The following is an 18,653-nucleotide window of genomic DNA, read 5'->3' as shown; positions in this document are numbered from 1 at the left end:
TTGTTCATAATTATATTTGTGCAGGGGCTCGACGATGGCACAAAGTTTTTGATGACAATTTTATTCTGTGTTATCAGGTATGTTTCTATTTTACTTTGTATGTAACTACGCCCGCCCTTTTTTTCCACGATAACGGGAGAGGGGCTCGACGATGGCACAAAAATTTTGATGACAATTGTATTCTGTATTATCAGTAAAGTGCAGCTGAGAAACCCATGGTGTCGGTCGTCTTCCATAAACAACACACAATGCAGAGGAAAAGACCACTGGTTATATATGTATATATATATATATATATATATATATATATATATATATATACACAAGACTATTTCATCTCTACAGAACTGTTTCATGAGGGGTTCCATGATGATTGAGGGAACCCCTCATGAAACAGTTCTGTAGAGATAAAATAGTCTTGTGATTTTTCCCACACATACATATTGCGCTCTACCACGGTATCGAGCACTATTCTCTGGATAATCCAACTAAGACACATATATATATATATATATATATATATATATATATATATATATATATATATATATTAGGGGTATGGGAAAAAAATCAATTCAAATACGTTGTGCGATTCAGAATTGATTCTCATTTATTTTTTAAATCGATTTTTATTTTTTATTTTTTTAATTATTTTTTTTATCAATCCAACAAACCACTACACAGCAATACCATAACAATGCAATCCAATTCCAAAACCAAACCTGACCCAGCAACACTCAGAACTGCAATAAAGAAAGCAATTGAGAGGAGACACAAACACGACACAGAACAAACCAAAAGTAGTGAAACAAAAATGAATATAATCAACAACAGTATCAATATTAGTTATAATTTCAGCATAGCAGTGATTAAAAATGCCTCATTGACATTATCATTAGACATTTATAAAAAAAAAAAAATGAACAATAGTGTCACAGTGGCTTACACTTGCATCGCATCTCATAAGCTTGACTACACACTGTGTCCAATGTTTTCACAAACATAAAATAAGTCATGTTTTTGGTTCGTTTAATAGTTAAAACAAATTTACATTATTGCACTCAGTTAATAAAACATTGTCCTTAATAATTATAAAAGCTTTTTATAAAAAATCTACTACTCTGCTAGCATGTCAGCAGACTGGGGTAGATCCTGCTGAAATCCTATGTATTGAATGAATACAGAATCGTTTTGAATCGGAAAAATATCGTTTTTGAATCGAGAATCGCGTTGAATCGAAAAAAATCGATATATTATTGAATCGCGACCCCAAGAATCGATATTGAATCGAAATGTGGGACACCCAAAGATTCGCAGCCCTAATATACACCTATATATATATATATATATATATATATATATATATATATATATATATATATATATATATATATATATATATATAGCGACATTTTTCCCATAAGAAATAGTGTAAAAAACAAATATTCCGTTCAACTCACCCACAAAAAAAATATTTAAGAGGGAATAATTATAGTCTTACAAACCCCGTTTCCATATGAGTTGGGAAATTGTGTTAGATGTAAATATAAACGGAATACAATGATTTGCAAATCCTTTTCAACCCATATTCAGTTGAATATGCTACAAGGAGAACATATTTGATGTTCAAACTGATAAACATTTTTTTTTTGCAAATGATCATTAACTTTAGAATTTGATGCCAGCAACACGTGACAAAGAAGTTGGGAAAGGTGGCAATAAATACTGATAAAGTTGAGGAATGCTCATCAAACACTTATTTGGAACATCCCACAGGTGTGCAGGCTAATTGGGAACAGGTGGGTGCCATGATTGGGTATAAAAACAGCTTCCCAAAAAATGCCCAGTCTTTCACAAGAAAGGATGGGGCGAGGTACACCCCTTTGTCCACAACTGCGTGAGCAAATAGTCAAACAGTTTAAGAACAACGTTTCTCAAAGTGCAATTGAAAGAAATTTAGGGATTTCAACATCCGCGGTCCATAATATCATCAAAAGGTTCAGAGAATCTGGAGAAATCACTCCATGTAAGCGGCATAGCCGGAAACCAACATTGAATGACGTAACCTTCGATCCCTCAGACGGCACTGTATCAAAAACCGACATCAATCTCTAAAGGATATTACCACATGGGCTCAGGAACACTTCAGAAAACCACTTTCACTTCATACAGTTTGTCGCTACTTCTGTGAGTGCAAGTAAAGATCTACTATGCAAAGCGAAAGCCATTTACCAACAACATCCAGAAACGCCGCCGGCTTCTCTGGGCCCGAGATCATCTAAGATGGAATGATGCAAAGTGGAAAAGTGTTCTGCAGTCTGACAAGTCAACATTTCAAATTGTTTTTGGATATATTCGACATCCAAATCAAAGGGGAAGCGAACCATCCAGACTGTTATCGACGCAAAGTTCAAAAGCCAGCATCTGTGAGGGTATGGGGGTGCATTAGTGCCCAAGGCATGGGTAACTTACACATCTGTGAAGGCACCATTAATGCTGAAAGGTACATACAGGTTTTGGAACAACATATGCTGCCATCTAAGCGCCGTCTTTTTCATGGACGCCCCTGCTTATTTCAGCAAGACAATGCCAAGCCACATTCAGCACGTGTTACAACAGCGTGGCTTCGTACAAAAAGAGTGCGGGTACTTTCCTGGCCCGCCTGCAGTCTGGACCTGTCTCCCATCGAAAATGTGTGGCGCATTATGAAGTTTAAAATACGACAGCGGAGACCCCGGACTGTTGAACGACTGAAGCTCTACATAAAACAAGAATGGGAAAGAATTCCACTTTCAAAGCTTGAACAATTAGTTTTCTCAGTTCCCAAATGTTTATTGAGTGTCGTTAAAAGAAAAGGTGATGTAACACAGTGGTGAACATGCCCTTTCCCAACTACTTTGGCACGTGTTACAGCCATGAAATTCTAAGTTAATTATTATTTGCAAAAATAAAATAAAGTTTATGAGTTTGAACATCAAATATCTTATCTCTAATGGTAACCGTTAGCATCTCAATTTGGCTTTTTTCAGCATTCCCGAGTTGCTCTTTCATGTTTTGTTTGGTGAAACTGAATCGACAGATTGTTTTTTTGATGTCTGCTCTGCATTGAATTAAACAAAATTCCATGAAAACAGCAAAAACTCCAGAAGGGAACAATAGGGTGCAGGATGAAATCCTTCTAGGTCACGATCAAACTGTCCTCCGTCTCACACAAAAAAAAAAACACTAGAGAGTTATTCGGATATGGTTTCTCTTTCCTTGTCTGCTTCTGCTCGGCACCCTTTTAATTTGCATTGTTATGGAAAAGCACTGGATTTGGACAAGGCAGAGAATCATTGAGGTCACCGTAATGAGGTGTGACAGCTCCCCTTTTCACAACTATTTGGGTGAGGAATCAAACTTCCTGGGAAAGTGAAACAAGGGGGAGAAGGAATATCTTACATTTCTTCCCAAAACAGCTGTTCAGTGGGGTGTGACATACAGTCACATGCCATGTTTGGCATTTATTGTAAAAAGATGAATGGGAGAATACACAAGAAAGTAAAAAAAGATAGCATTTTAGCATGTTAGCCATTTTTGCTAATTTTGCAGGTGTGAGGCTGTCTGGCTAGCATGCATTGCTAACGTTATCACGTAAGATTTTCAGCTAATTTAGCAGGAATACGCCTCAGACTAAAATACTTTGTTACTTCACACATAGCTGTTAGTATTTTAGCATGTTAGCATTTTAGCTAATTTGCAGGTATACACCACAGATTTAAATATCTTGTTACTTCACACAAAACTGTTAGTACTTTAGCATGCCAGCTTTTTAGCAAATTTTGCAGATATACACCACAGATTCAAATATTTTGTTACTTTACACATAACTGTTTGTATTTTAGCAAGCTAGTATTCTAGTTATTTTGCAGGTATACACCACAAAGTCAAATATTTTTTTATTTCACGCATGCTAATGTTAGCATGTTAGCCTTTTTTGCTAATTTTGCAGGTACGCACACAAGAGTCATATTTGTTGTTCCTTGACGCCATCTAGCTAGCGTGAATTGCTAACGTTATCACGCTAGCTTTGTAGCTAATTTACCAGATTAAAATGCTTTGTTACTTCACACATAACCCTTTCTATTTTAGCAAGCTAGCATTTTAGCTAATTTTGTAGGTATAGAACACAGAGTCATATGTTTTGTTGTTTCACGCATGCTAATTTTCTGCATGCTAATGTTAACATATTAGCCTTTTTTGCAAATTTTCCAGGTAGACACACAAGAGTTGTATTTGTTGTTCCTTGACACTATGTGGCTAGCGTAAATTGCTAACTTTATCACGCTAGCTTTAGCAGGAATACACCTCAGATTTCAATATTTAATTACTTCAAACATGATAACTGTTTGTATTTTTGCATGCTAGTTTTTTGTAGCTAATTTTACAGATATACACCACAGAGTCGAATATTTTGTTATTTCAAGCATTATAATTTTTTGCATGCTAATGTTAACATGTTAACCTTTTTTGCTAATTTTGCACAAGAGTTATTTTTGTTACTCCTTGACGCTATCTGGCTAGCGTGAATGGCTAATGTTATCACGCAAGGTTTTAACAAATTTAGCAGGAATACACCTTGGATTAAAATATTTTGTTACTTGACACATAACTGTTAGTATTTTAGCATGCTAACTTTTTAGCAAACTTTGCAGATACACACCACAGAGTCAATATTAGTATTTTAGCATGCCAGCTTTTTAGCTAATTTGCAGGTATACACCACAGAGTCAAATATTTTGTTACTTTACACATAACTGTTTGTATTTTAGCAAGCTAGTATTCTAGTTATTTTGCAGGTATACACCACAATGTCAAATATTTTTTATTTCACGCATGCTAATGTTAGCATGTTAGCCTTTTTTGCTAATTTTGCAGGTACACACACAAGAGTCACATTTGTTGTTCCTTGACGCTATCTAGCTAGCGTGAATTGCTAACGTTATCACGCTAGCTTTGTAGCTAATTTACCAGATTAAAATTCTTTGTTACTTCACACATAACCCTTTCTATTTTAGCAAGCTAGCATTTTAGCTAATTTTTGTAGGTATAGAACACAGAGTCATATGTTTTGTTGTTTCACGCATGCTAATTTTCTGCATGCTAATGTTAGCATATTAGGGTTTTTTGCTAATTTTCCAAGTAGACACGCAAGAGTTGTATTTGTTGTTCCTTGACACTATGTGGTTAGCATAAATTGCTGACTCTATCACGCTAGCTTTAGCAGGAATACACCTCAGATTCCAATATTTATTTACTTCAAACATGATAACTGTTTGTATTTTTGCATGCTAGTTTTTTGTAGCTAATTTTACAGGTATACACCACAGAGTCGAATATTTTGTTATTTCACGCATGATAATTTTTTGCATGCTAATGTTACCATGTTAGCCTTTTTTGCTCATTTTGCACAAGAGTCATATTTGTTACTCCTTGACGCTATCTGGCTAGCGTGAATGGCTAATGTTATCACGCAAGGTTTTAGCAAATTTAGCAGGAATACACCTTGTATTAAAATATTTTGTTACTTGACACATAACTGTTAGTATTTTAGTATGCTAACTTTTTAGCAAACTTTGCAGATACACACCACAGAGTCAATATTAGTATTTTAGCATGCCAGCTTTTTAGCTAATTTGCAGGTATACACCACAGAGTCAAATATTTTGTTCTTTCACGCACGCTATTTTTTTGCATGCTAATGTTAGCATGTTCGCCTTTTTTGCTCATTTTCCAGGTACACACGCAAGAGTTGTATTTGTTGTCCCTAATGCTTTCTGGCTAGCGTGATTTGCTAACATTGTCACACTAGCTTTTTAGCTAATTTACCAGATTTGTTAATTCACACAAAACTGTTTTGTATTTTAGCAAGCTACCATTTTAGATAGTTTGCAGGTATACACCACAAAGGCAAATATTTTGTTATTTCACACATGCTAATTTTTGTCATGCTAATGTTAGCATGTTACCCTTTTTTGCTCAATTTGCAGGTGCATACAGAAGAGTCATATTTGTTGTTCCTTTTTGCTATCTGGCTAGCGTGAATTGCTAATGTTATCACGCTACATTTTCAGCTAATTTACCAGATTAAAATACTTAATTACTTCACACAACCGTTTGTATTTTAGCAAGCTAGCATTTTAGCTATTTTGCAGGTATAGAGCACAGAGTCAAATGTTTTGTTGTTTCACGCATGCTAATTTTTTGCATGCTAATGTTAGCATGTTAGCCTTTTTTGCTCATTTTCCAGGTAGACACACAAGAGTTGTATTTGTTGTTCCTTGACACTATGTGGCTAGCGTAAATTGCTAACGTTATCACGCTAGCTTTAGCAGAAATACACCTCTGTGACGCCTGGCTGGCATCGTGGTGTGCGGGTGCGTTCTCTCGTTGATGCAACGCGGAATGGACACAGCGTGAAGGTAAGGATGGTGATTTATTTACAACTACAAAAATAGACTAAGAACAAAAAGACTTGCACATAGGCACTATAGACAAAACAACATGGGAGCTAGAAAGAACAGAAAGTGCTAGGTTGTGAGCTAGGTACAAACGAAGGAATAGCGTGGAAGCTAACAAGTACAAAATATATTTACCACGATCGGGGATAGGGACGTCACCTGTTGCATAGAAAGCAAGATTACACTGCGAGACCGAATGGAAAACAAAGGCCGGCTTAAATAGGGAGGTAATCAAAAAGCAGGTGCGCGTGAGAAACACAAGGCAGGTGACACAAATACGTAACTAGGCAATGGAACAAAAGAGGAAGTGCCACCAGGAACTAAGGAAGTCAAATAAAGAAGGATGTGATATACAAAACAGAACAAAACCAGAATAACCTCAGATTTCAATATTTAATTACTTCAAACATGATAACTTAGTATTTTAGCATCCTATTTTTTTTAAACTAATTTGACAAGTATACATCCAAGAGTCAAATATGATGTTCTTTCACGTATGCAAATTTTTTGCATGCTAATGTTAGCATTTTAGCCTTTTTTGCTCATTTTGCAGGCACAGACTCAATAGTTGTCTTTGGAATTTGGTATTTGGAAGTTAATTATTATAAACTGGAGGACCATTTCTCCACACTGTGACGGGGACGCTTCCTTTGGAGCCAAAATGCGCAGGACTGAGCCCCTCCATCAAGCAGCTTTGCAGATATTGACCCGGTGGCTCGACAAAACAGCTTCTTCCTCACAGCGGGGGTCCGTAATGAACCCACACAATGAGGTTTCACTTCACTGCTCACCTCTTTCTGCTCTCTCTCGCCCCGTCTTTGTTGACCTTTTTCAGCCCGGGAGGAACTGGGGGCCCCGGAATGCCACTGTAGTTCAAGCGTGGACGGCAATCAAATCTTTGGGAATAAATGACGGTGGACAGGAACGGTGGAACAAAAGTGATTTGAAGGAACAAAATACAGTTTTGAATCTAAAATATTGATTACAACAAATTGATATTTCATAAAAATTAGTCAACTCTATCTCAGCTACAATCGGGCGGAAGGCGGGGTACACCCTGGACAAGTCGCCACCTCATCGCAGGGCCAACACAGATAGACAGACAACATTCACACTCACATTCACACACTAGGGACCATTTAGTGTTGCCAAGCTGAGATAGGCGCCAGCGCCCCCCGCGACCCCGAAAGGGAATAAGCGGTAGAAAATGGATGGATGGATAGTCAACTCTTGCAGAGTCAGCTATGAAATATGAGCTTATGTTTATTATTATAAACACACCGAACAATACTTATTGGAAGCTTGAAGCTATCTGCCGAGCGTGCATTGCTAATGTTATTACGCTAGCTTTTTAGCAGATTTAGCAAGAATACACCTCAGATTAAAATATTTTCTTAATTCAACAACTTTGTTTTTTGTCTTGTTTAAGAGGAATGTTTTGACGGTGGAACGGTTGGAATGCGTTGAAAAATGGGAAAAGAGTAGTCATATTTTTTTAACTTGGAAAAAAAGGTAGTTTACACTTGCAGGATGAGCATAAAGTGTTGAAGGTGGAATGGTTTGAATCGAATAAAAGATGTGGAAAATGCGCAACCTGGAAAAATATCTCGTTCATTTCAATGAGAACTTCCAAGAAAATTTGTGAGTTTTGGGAAAAGTGAGATTTTTTTTTTAGCTTGAATGTCCTGAATGAGTTGAATTGGTTGGTGTTGGAATTATTTAAATCGGGCAAGAAATGTTGAAGTATTAAATGGTATGAGGGAATTTCGGGAAAATATGGAATTTTTTTTTAAATCGTGAAAAAAAACCTTGAATGGTCCGAATTAGTTGAAATTGTTAGTGGTGGAAGTTTTTAAATTGGTCCAGAAATGTTAAAATAGTGAATTGAGAAATGGTATCACGAAATTCCTGGAATTTCGGGAAAACCGGAACTTTTTCCAGTTCAAAAAACAACTTGGTTTTTTGTCCTGATTAAGAGGAAATGTTTGATTTGGAATTTCGGGAAAATCTGGAATTTTTTTGAAAATGGTAAAAAAAAACTTAAATGGTCCGAATGAGTTGAAATGGTTGGTGGTGGAATTCTCTCAAATCAGTCAAGAAATGTTCAAGTTCTGTTTTGAGAAATTGTATTTTCGAATTCCTGGAATTTCAGGAAAACCGGGAATTTTTCTAGTTAAAAAATCAACTAGGTTTTTTGTCCTGATTAAGGGGAATTTTTTCTACGGTGGAACTGTTGAAGTGGGTTGAAACATTTTGGAGGAGGAGTTGCCAGAAACAGGGTGGAAATAGGACTTTGGAAAACCAGGAATTCTGGAAAATCCTGGAATTTTTTTGAACTTGGGAAAAAAAAGTAGTTTACATTTCCAGACTGAGTGGAATGTGTCGATGTTGGAATGGTTTGAACCAGATAAAAAATGCAGGAAATGTGCAACTTGGAAAAATATCCCATTCATTTCAATGGGAACTTTCTGGAAAATTTGGGAATTTTGGGAAAAGCAAGATTTTTGGGGGAAAAATGGTAGCAGCGTGAATGTCCTGAATGAGTTGAATTGGTTGGTGTTGGAATTGTTTAAATCGGGCAAGAAATGTTGAAGTATTAAATGGTATGAGGGAATTTCGGGAAAATATGGAATTTTTTTTTTAATCGTGAAAAAAAACCTTGAATGGTCCGAATTAGCTGAAATTGTTGGTGGTGGAAGTTTTTTAATTGGTCCAGAAATGTTAAAATAGTGAATTGAGAAATGGTATCACGAAATTCCTGGAATTTCGGGAAAACCGGGACTTTTTCCAGTTCAAAAAACAACTTGGTTTTTTGTCCTGATTAAAAGGAAATGTTTGATTTGGAATTTCGGGAAAATCTGGAATTTTTTTGAAAATGGTAAAAAAAACTTAAATGGTCCGAATGAGTTGAAATGGTTGGTGGTGGAATTCTCTCAAATCAGTCAAGAAATGTTCAAGTTCTGTTTTGAGAAATTGTATTTTGGAATTCCTGGAATTTCAGGAAAACCGGGAATTTTTCTAGTTAAAAAATCAACTAGGTTTTTGTCCTGATTAAGAGGAATTTTTTCTACGCTGGAACTGTTGAAGTGGGTTGAAACATTTTGGAGGAGGAGTTGCCAGAAACAGGGTGGAAATAGGGCTTTGGAAAACCAGGAATTCTGGAAAATCCTGGAACTTTTTTGAACTTGGGAAAAAAAAGTAGTTTACATTTCCAGACTGAGTGGAATGTGTCGATGTTGGAATGGTTTGAACCAGATAAAAAATGTAGGAAATGTGCAACTTGGAAAAATATCCCATTCATTTCAATGGGAACTTTCTGGAAAATTTGGGAATTTTGGAAAAGCAAGATTTTTCGGGGAAAAATGGTAGCAGCGTGAATGTCCTGAATGAGCTGAATTGGTTGATGTTGGAAATGTTTGAATAGGACAAGAAATGCATTAGGGAAATTCGGGAAAATCTGGAATTTTTTGGGAAAATTATGAAAAAAACTTGAATGGTCCGAATGAGTTGAAATGGTTGGTGGTGGAATTCTCTCAAATCAGTCAAGAAATGTTCAAGTTCTGTTTTGAGAAATTGTATTTTCGAATTCCTGGAATTTCAGGAAAACCGGGAATTTTTCTATTTAAAAAATCAACTAGGTTTTTTGTCCTGATTAAGGGGACTTTTTTCTACGGTGGAACTGTTGAAGTGGGTTGAAACATTTTGGAAGAGTAGTTGCCAGAAACAGGGTGGAAATATGACTTTGGAAAACCAGGAATTCTGGAAAATCCTGGAATTTTTTTGAACTTGGGAAAAAAAAGTAGTTTACATTTCCAGACTGAGTGGAATGTGTTGATGTTGGAATGGTTTGAACCAGATAAAAAATGTAGGAAATGTGCAACTTGGAAAAATATCCCATTCATTTCAATGGGAACTTTCCGGAAAATTTGGGAATTTTGGGAAAAGCAAGATTTTTCGGGGAAAAATGGTAGCAGCGTGAATGTCCTGAATGAGCTGAATTGGTTGGTGTTGGAAATGTTTGAATCGGACAAGAAATGCATTAGGGAAATTCGGGAAAATCTGGAATTTTTTGGGAAAATGGTGAAAAAAACTTGAATGGTCCGAATGAGTTGAAATGGTTGGTGGTGGAATTCTCTCAAATCAGTCAAGAAATGTTCAAGTACTGTTTTGAGAAATTGTATTTTGGAATTCCTGGAATTTCAGGAAAACCGGGAATTTTTCTAGTTAAAAAATCAACTAGGTTTTTTTGTCCTGATTAAGAGGAATTTTTTGACGGTGGAAAAATTTTGGAGGCGTTGTCACCAGAAACAGGGTGGAAATAGGGCTTTATAAAACCAGGATTTCTGGAAAACCCTGGAATTTTTTTGAACTTGTGGGGAAAAAAAGTAGTTTACATTTCCAGGCTGAGTGGAATGCGTTGATGTTTGAATGGTTTGAAACGGATAAAAAAATGTAGGAAATGTGCAACTTGGAAAAACATCCCATTCATTTCAATGGGAACTTTCTGGAAAATTTGGGAATTTTGGGAAAAGCGAGATTTTTGGGCGAAAAATATTAGCAGTGTGAATGTCCTGAATGAGTTGAATTGGTTGGTGTTGGAATTGTTTAAATCGGGCAAGAAATGTGGAAGTAGTAAACGATAGTAGGGAATTTCGGGAAAATCTGGAATGCTTTTGAAAATGGTACAAAAAAACTTGAATGGTCTGCATGAATTGAAATGGTTGGTGTGGATATTTTTCAAATCGGTCGAGAAATGTTAAAATAGCACCATGTTGAATCGAGAAATCGTATTACGGAATTCCTAGAATTTCGGGAAAACCGTGAATTTTTCCAGTTCAAAAAACAACTTTGTTTTATGTCCTGATTAAGAGAAATGTTTTGACGGTGCAACGGTTGAAGTGGGTTGAAAAATGTGGAAGGAGTAGTCACATTTTTTGGAACTTGGAAAAAAGGTAGTTTACATTTCCAGGATGTGTGGAATGTGGAATGGTTTTATAGGGATAAAAAAAATGTATTAAATGTGTAACTTGGAAAAATATCCCATTCATTTCAATGGGAACTTTCTGGAAAATTTGGGAATTTTGGGAAAAGCGAGATTTTTGGGAGAAAAATATTAGCAGTGTGAATGTCCTGAATGAGTTGAATTGGTTGGTGTTGGAATTGTTTAAATCAGGCAAGAAATGTGGAAGTAGTAAACGATAGTAGGGAATTTCGGGAAAATCTGGAATGTTTTTGAAAATGGTACAAAAAAACTTGAATGGTCTGCATGAATTGAAATGGTTGGTGTGGATATTTTTCAAATCGGTCGAGAAATGTTAAAATAGCACCATGTTGAATTGAGAAATTGTATTACGGAATTCCTAGAATTTCGGGAAAACCGTGAATTTTTCCAGTTCAAAAAACAACTTTGTTTTATGTCCTAATTAAGAGAAATGTTTTGACGGTGCAACGGTTGAAGTGGGTTGAAAAATGTGGAAGGACTAGTCACATTTTTTGGAACTTGGAAAAAGGTAGTTTACATTTCCAGGATGGTGGAAAGTATTGAAGGTATAATGGTTTGAATGAGTTGAAAAATGTGGGAATGGTGGACATTTGAAAAATGGCCAATTCATTTTTGAATGGGAAAGGTGTTCCGGAAAACCTGGAATTCTGGGAAATCTGGAAATTTTTGGAATTTGTCAAGGGAAAACCCGCCATTCCCGAATAGGCTGAACAGTTTGAAGTTGGAACGGTTTGAATGGAAGAAGTTTGATAAATAGATTAATTTTGGTGTATAAAACCAGATATGTGTTCAAAGGACTCCGGCTTATTAGTGATTCCCAGAGCCCAAAAAAAGTCTGCGGGCTATAAAGCGTTTTCTATTGGGGCTCCAGTACTCTGGAATGCCCTCCCGGTAACAGTTCGAGTTACTACCTCAGTAGAAGCATTTAAGTCCCACCTTAAAACTCATTTGTATACTCCAGCCTTTAAATAGACCCCCTTTTAGACCAGTTGATCTGCCGTTTCTTTTCTTTTTCTCCTATGTCCTCCCCTCCCTTGTGGAGGGGGTCCGGTCGGGTGGCCATGGATGAAGTACAGGCTGTCCAGAGTCGGGACCCAGGATGGACCGCTCGTCAAGAGTCGGGACCCAGGATGGACCGCTCGTCCAGAGTCGGGACCCAGGATGGACTGCTCGTCTAGAGTCGGGACCCAGGATGGACCGCTCGTCCAGAGTCGGGACCCAGGATGGACCGCTCGTCCAGAGTCGGGACCCAGGATGGACTGCTCGTCCAGAGTCGGGACCTAGGATGGACTGCTCGTCCAGAGTCGGGACCCAGGATGGACTGCTCGTCCAGAGTCGGGACCTAGGATGGACTGCTCGTCCAGAGTCGGGACCCAGGATGGACCGCTCGTCCAGAGTCGGGACCTAGGATGGACTGCTCGTCCAGAGTCGGGACCCAGGATGGACCGCTGGCCTGTGTGTCGGCTGGGGACATCTTTGCGCTGCTGATCCGCCTCCGCCTGGAATGGTTTCCTGCTGGCTCCACTTTGGATGGGACTCTCGCTACTATATTGGATCCACTTTGGACTGGACTCTAACGGTTATGTTAGATCCACTAGGGATTGGACTTTCACAATATCATGTTAGATCCGCTCAACATTCATTGCTTTCGGTCCCCTAGGGCAGTGGTTCTCAAATGGGGGTACGCGTACCCCTGGGGGTACTTGAAGGTATGCCAAGGGGTACGTGAGATTTTTTAAAAAATATTCTAAAAAATAGCAACCATTCAAAAATCCTTCATAAATATATTTATTGAATAATACTTCAACAAAATATGAATGTAAGTTCATAAACTGTGAAAAGAAATACAACAATGCAATATTCAGTGTTGACTGCTGGATTTTTTGTGGACATGTTCCATAAATATTGATGTAAAAGATTTATTTTTTTGTGAAGAAATGTTTAGAATGAAGTTCATAAATCCAGATGGATCTTTATTACAATCCCCAAAGAGAGAACTTTAAGTTGATGATTACTTCCATGTGTAGAAATATTTATTTGTAATTGAATCACTTGTTTTTAGTTATTCCATCCATCCATTTTCTACCGCTTATTCCCTTTTGGGGTCACGGGGGGCGCTGGTGTCTATCTCAGCTACAATTGGGCGGAAGGCGGGGTACACCCTGGACAAGTCGCCACTTTATCACAGGGCCAACACAGATAGACAGACAACATTCACACTCACATTCACACACTACGGCCAATTTTAGTGTTGCCAATCAACCTATATTTTCATTTCTTTCCCCCCCAAATACCTACTCAGTGGCCTATTGGTTAGAGTGTCCGCCCTGAGATCGGTAGGTTGGGAGTTCAAATCCCGGCCAAGTCATGCCAAAGACTCTAAAAATGGGACCCATTACCTCCCTGATCACTCAGCATTAAGGGTTGGAATTGGGGGTTAAATCACCAAAAAGGATTCCCGGGCGAGGCCACCGCTGCTGCTCACTGCTCCCCTCACCTCCCAGGGGGTGATCAAGGGTGATGGGTCAAATGCAAAGAATAATTTAGCTACACCTAGTGTGGTACTTTAACTTAACTTAACTTAACTTAGTCCAAGAAAGACCACTACAAATTAGCAATATTTTGCACTGTTATACAATTGAATAAATCAGAAACTGATGACATAGTGCTGTATTTTACTTCTTAACCCTTTTTTTCAACCAAAAATGCTTTGCTCTGATTAGGGGGTACTTGAATTAATAAAATGTTCACAGGGGGTACATCACTGAAAAAAGGTTGAGAACCACTGCCCTAGGGGGTGGGGGGGTTGTCCACATATGCAGTCCTCTCCAAGGTTTCTCATAGTCATCATTGTCACTGTCACCGACGTCCCACTGGGGTGAGTTTTTCCTTGCCCTTATGTGGGCTCTACTGAGGATGTCGTTGTGGTTTGTGCAGCCCTTTGAGACACTTGTGATTTAGGGCTATACAAATAAACATTGATTGATTGATTAATGTGAATGCACAATTTATTAAAAAATGCGCTTAATTGTGTGAATACTCCAAAACATTCACACAATTAAAGGCCTACTGAAACCCACTACTACCGACCACGCAGTCTGATAGTTTATATATCAATGATGAAATATTAACATTGCAACACATGCCAATACGGCCTTTTTAGTTTACTAAATTGCAATTTTAAATTTACCGCGAGGTATCCTGTTGAAAATGTCGTGGAATGATGACGCGTGTTTGTGACGTCTCAGGTTGTAGCAGACATGCTCTCCCAGCACCGATCACGGCTAAAAGTAGTCTGTTTTTGTCGCATAATTACACAGTATTCTGGACATCTGTGTTGCTGAATATTTTGCAATTTGTTCAATAAATAATGGAGAATATAAAGAAGAAAAATGTTGGTGGAAAGCGGTGTATTGCAGCTGAATTTTTGAAACACAAATACAGCCGGTGTTTCTTTGTTTGTTGTGAAGCTTTAATATGGAACAGAGCGGTCAAGCAAACATGTTTCTCTACCACATGTCAACCGGCAGGTTTCGGTGAGGAAATTGTGGTAATAAGTCGGCTCTTACCGTAAACATGAGCGGAGCTTGCGTCCTCCTGCAGCTGTCAAAGAGGCAGCTGCGACTTTCTTGGCTCCTCCACGGCTTCCCTCAGAGACACTGGCGGTCACCACACCCCTCCGACTTTCAGGTATGACTTTATAATCTCACTAAAACACTAGTAACACAATAAGCAGATAAGGGATTTTCCAGAATTATCAGTAAATGTGTCTAATAACATCTGAATCGCTCCCACTGCCCTCGTCTTTTTTTTTTTCCTTATAGTCCTTCACTCTCACTATCCTCATCCACAAATCTTTCATCCTTTGCTCCAATTAATGGGGAAAACGCCGCTTTCTCGGTCCGAATCGCTCTAGCTGCTGGTGCCATGATTGTAAACAATGTGATGATGTGAGGAGCCCTACAGCCAGTGACGTCAAGCGCACATCGTCTGCTACTTCCGGTACAGGCAAGGCTTTTTTATTAGCGACCCAAAGTTGCGAACTTTATCGTCAATGTGCTCTACTAAATCTTTTCAGCAAAAATATGGCAATATCGCGAAATGATCAAATATGACACATAGAATGGACCTGCTATCCCCGTTTAAATAAGAAAATCTCATTTCAGTAGGCCCTCAAAGGCCCACTGAAATGAGATATTGCCATATCGCGATATTGCCATATTTTTGCTGAAAGGATTTAGTAGAGAACATCCACGATAAAGTTTGCAACTTTATGTGCTAAGAGAAAGGCCCTGCCTCTACCAGAAGTTGCAGACGATGACGTCACATGTTGATGGCTCCTCACATATTCTCATTGTTTTTAATGGGAGCCTCCAACAAAAAGTGCTATTTGGACCGATAAAACGACAATTTCCCCATTAATTTGAGCGAGGATGAAAGATTCATGTTTGAGAATATTGATAGCTACGGACTAGAAAAAAAATATATAAAACGCGATTGCATTGGGACGGATTCCGATGTTTTTAGACACATTTACTGGGTTAATTCTGGGAAATCCCTTATCTTTCTATTGTGTTGCTAGTGTTTTAGTGAGTTTAATAGTACCTGATAGTCCGAAGGGTGTCTCCACGGGTGTCTTGACGCCAATGTCTCAGGGGAGTCGACGGCAGCTATGGACGGCACAAGCTCAGCTTTTCTCCGGTAAGAAGCGACTTTTTAGCCAAAATTTTCTCACCGAAACCTGCTGGTTGACATTCTGTCGTGTTTCATGTTCGCTTGACCGCGCTCGGATCCATAGGAAAGTTTCACCTCCAGGAATTTTAAACAAGGAATCACCGTGTGTTTGTGCGGCTAAAGGTTAAAGGTTACCAACTCCATTTTGCTACTTTGACTTCTCCAATATTAATTGAACAAATTGCAAAAGATTCAGGAACACTGTGGGGAGTGCTCAGAGAGTATAGGGTGTCGGACTGGACTGTCTTATTGTGGCGGTCCGCTCCCTGTACGATCAGTGTCAGAGCTTGGTCCGCATTGCCGGCAGTAAGTCGAACAGTGAGGGTTGGACTCCGCCAAGGCTGTCCTTTGTCACCGATTCTGTTCATAACTTTTATGGACAGAATTTCTAGGCGCAGTCAAGGCGTTGAGGGGTTCCGGTTTGGTGACCGCAGGATTAGGTCTCTGCTTTTTGCAGATGATGTGGTCCTGATGGCTTCATCTGACCGGGATCTTCAGCTCTCACTAGATCGGTTCGCAGCCGAGTGTGAAGCGACCGGAATGAGAATCAGCACCTCCAAGTCCGAGTCCATGGTTCTCGCCCGGAAAAGGGTGGAGTGCCATCTCCGGGTTGGGGAGGAGACCCTGCCCCAAGTGGAGGAGTTCAAGTACCTAGGAGTCTTGTTCAGGAGTGATTGAAGAGTGGATCGTGAGATCGACAGGCAGATCGGTGCGGCGTCTTCAGTAATGCGGACGTTGTACCGATCCGTTGTGGTGAAGAAGGAGCTGAGCCGGAAGGCAAAGCTCTCAATTTACCGGTCGATCTACGTTCCCATCCTCACCTATGGTCATGAGCTTTGGGTCATGACCGAAAGGATAAGATCACGGGTACAAGCGGCCGAAATGAGTTTCCTCCGCCGTGTGGCGGGGCTCTCCCTTAGAGATAGGGTGAGAAGCTCTGACATCCGGGAGGAACTCAAAGTAAAGCCGCTGCTCCTCCACATCGAGAGGAGCCAGATGAGGTGGTTCGGGCATCTGGTCAGGATGCCACCCGAACGCCTCCCTAGGGAGGTGTTTAGGGCACGTCCAACCGGTAGGAGGCCACGGGGAAGACCCAGGACACGTTGGGAAGACTATGTCTCCCGGCTGGCCTGGGAACGCCTCGGGATCCCCCGGGAAGAGCTAGACGAAGTGGCTGGGAAGAGGGAAGTCTGGGTTTCCCTGCTTAGGCTGTTGCCCCCGCGACCCGACCTCGGATAAGCGGAAGAAGATGGATGGATGGATGGATCAGCAACACAGATGTCCAAAAAACTGTATAATTATGCCGTTAAAGCAGACTACATTTAGCTGTGTGTGTGTGCAGCGCTCATATTTCCTCAAAACCCGTGACGTCTTGCGTACACGTCATCATTACACGACGTTTCCAAAACGAAAATCCCGGGAAATTTAAAATTGTAATTCAGTAAACTAAAAAGGCCGTATTGGCATGTGTTGCAATGTTAATATTTCATCATTGATATATAAACTATCAGACTGCGTGGTGAGTAGTAGTGGGTTTCAGTAGGCCTTTAAGCGCGTTTTTTTTATTTATTATGCATCGACTCCCCATATTTGTCCTGTTCCGGTGTTGTTCCAACATGTGACCTTAGGGGGGCGCTGTTGTTTCTTAACCACATTGAACCGCCGCCATGTTGGTCCTAGGCTAGCTCCAGTTGTCCGCCGCAGTTGTTGTTGTTCCCTCCAAAGCTCCAAGCATTACACTTCCCCGCTGCGCATCGGCGAAATGGTGAATTAGCCAAAGAAAACGAAAAAAAGAAAAGAAACTAAATGATCCCCGTCACGGCGTAGTCGGCAGGCTTCAGGCATCATGCAGGGTAAGTCAGCCCTTTTCTTCCGACGGTGCGATGCTAACCTAGCCTAGTAGCTAACTATAGCTTCTTCGCCACACGATTGTTGGAATTCCCACATAAGCCCACAAAATATGCTCATTTGATCAAACAATTATTATAAACGTCGCTTGGCTCTATAATGTGTGTGTTTGTACGGTTTATTCCGCTCCAGACTTGGCTCGCTGTAAATGAGATGTAGCGCTGCAGCCGACTAGCATCATTTAGCATGGCACGGCTACGCCAAAAGGGACAAGCGGTAGGAAATTAATGGATGGAATAGATTTGCTTTAAAAAAGAGCCATATCGGACCATAAATAAAATATCTGTCTGGAGCTGCGAAAATGTTAAAACCTTGTATAAGTGTTATAATGAAGGCAACACATTATGTAAGTGTCTATATTAGCAATATTAGCCTACTATCAACATTACTTTAAAAGTCTCATATACGTGCTATAATGAAGACAACACACAATGTAAGTGTCTATACTAGCCTACTACCAAAATGACTTTAAAAGTCTAATATAAGTGTCATAATGAAGGCAACACATT

General features: G+C 39.4%; 1 protein-coding gene and 1 long non-coding RNA gene across 3 annotated transcripts in view; both read left to right on the top strand.

Annotated features, from left to right (window-relative positions):
• Positions 1 to 18,653, top strand: part of LOC133569713 (uncharacterized) — a 164,567-nt gene that overhangs the window by 62,188 nt on the left and 83,726 nt on the right. The gene's annotated exons all lie outside the window — the stretch shown is intronic.
• rbm33a (RNA binding motif protein 33a) overlaps positions 17,869 to 18,653 on the top strand; it is a 76,296-nt gene continuing 75,511 nt past the window's right edge. For both annotated transcript variants that reach the window (XM_061922253.1, XM_061922252.1), the window contains exon 1: positions 17,869 to 18,089. In XM_061922253.1, the coding sequence (XP_061778237.1) occupies positions 18,083 to 18,089 (7 nt within the window). In that variant the 5' untranslated portion in view covers positions 17,869 to 18,082. The remainder of the gene's footprint in view (positions 18,090 to 18,653) is intronic.

Source organism: Nerophis ophidion, linkage group LG15 (genome assembly GCF_033978795.1).
Source record: "Nerophis ophidion isolate RoL-2023_Sa linkage group LG15, RoL_Noph_v1.0, whole genome shotgun sequence".
Lineage (NCBI taxonomy): Eukaryota > Metazoa > Chordata > Actinopteri > Syngnathiformes > Syngnathidae > Nerophis > Nerophis ophidion.
Note: the sequence above shows the minus strand (reverse complement) of the source record. Positions and strands in the feature narration are given on the sequence as shown.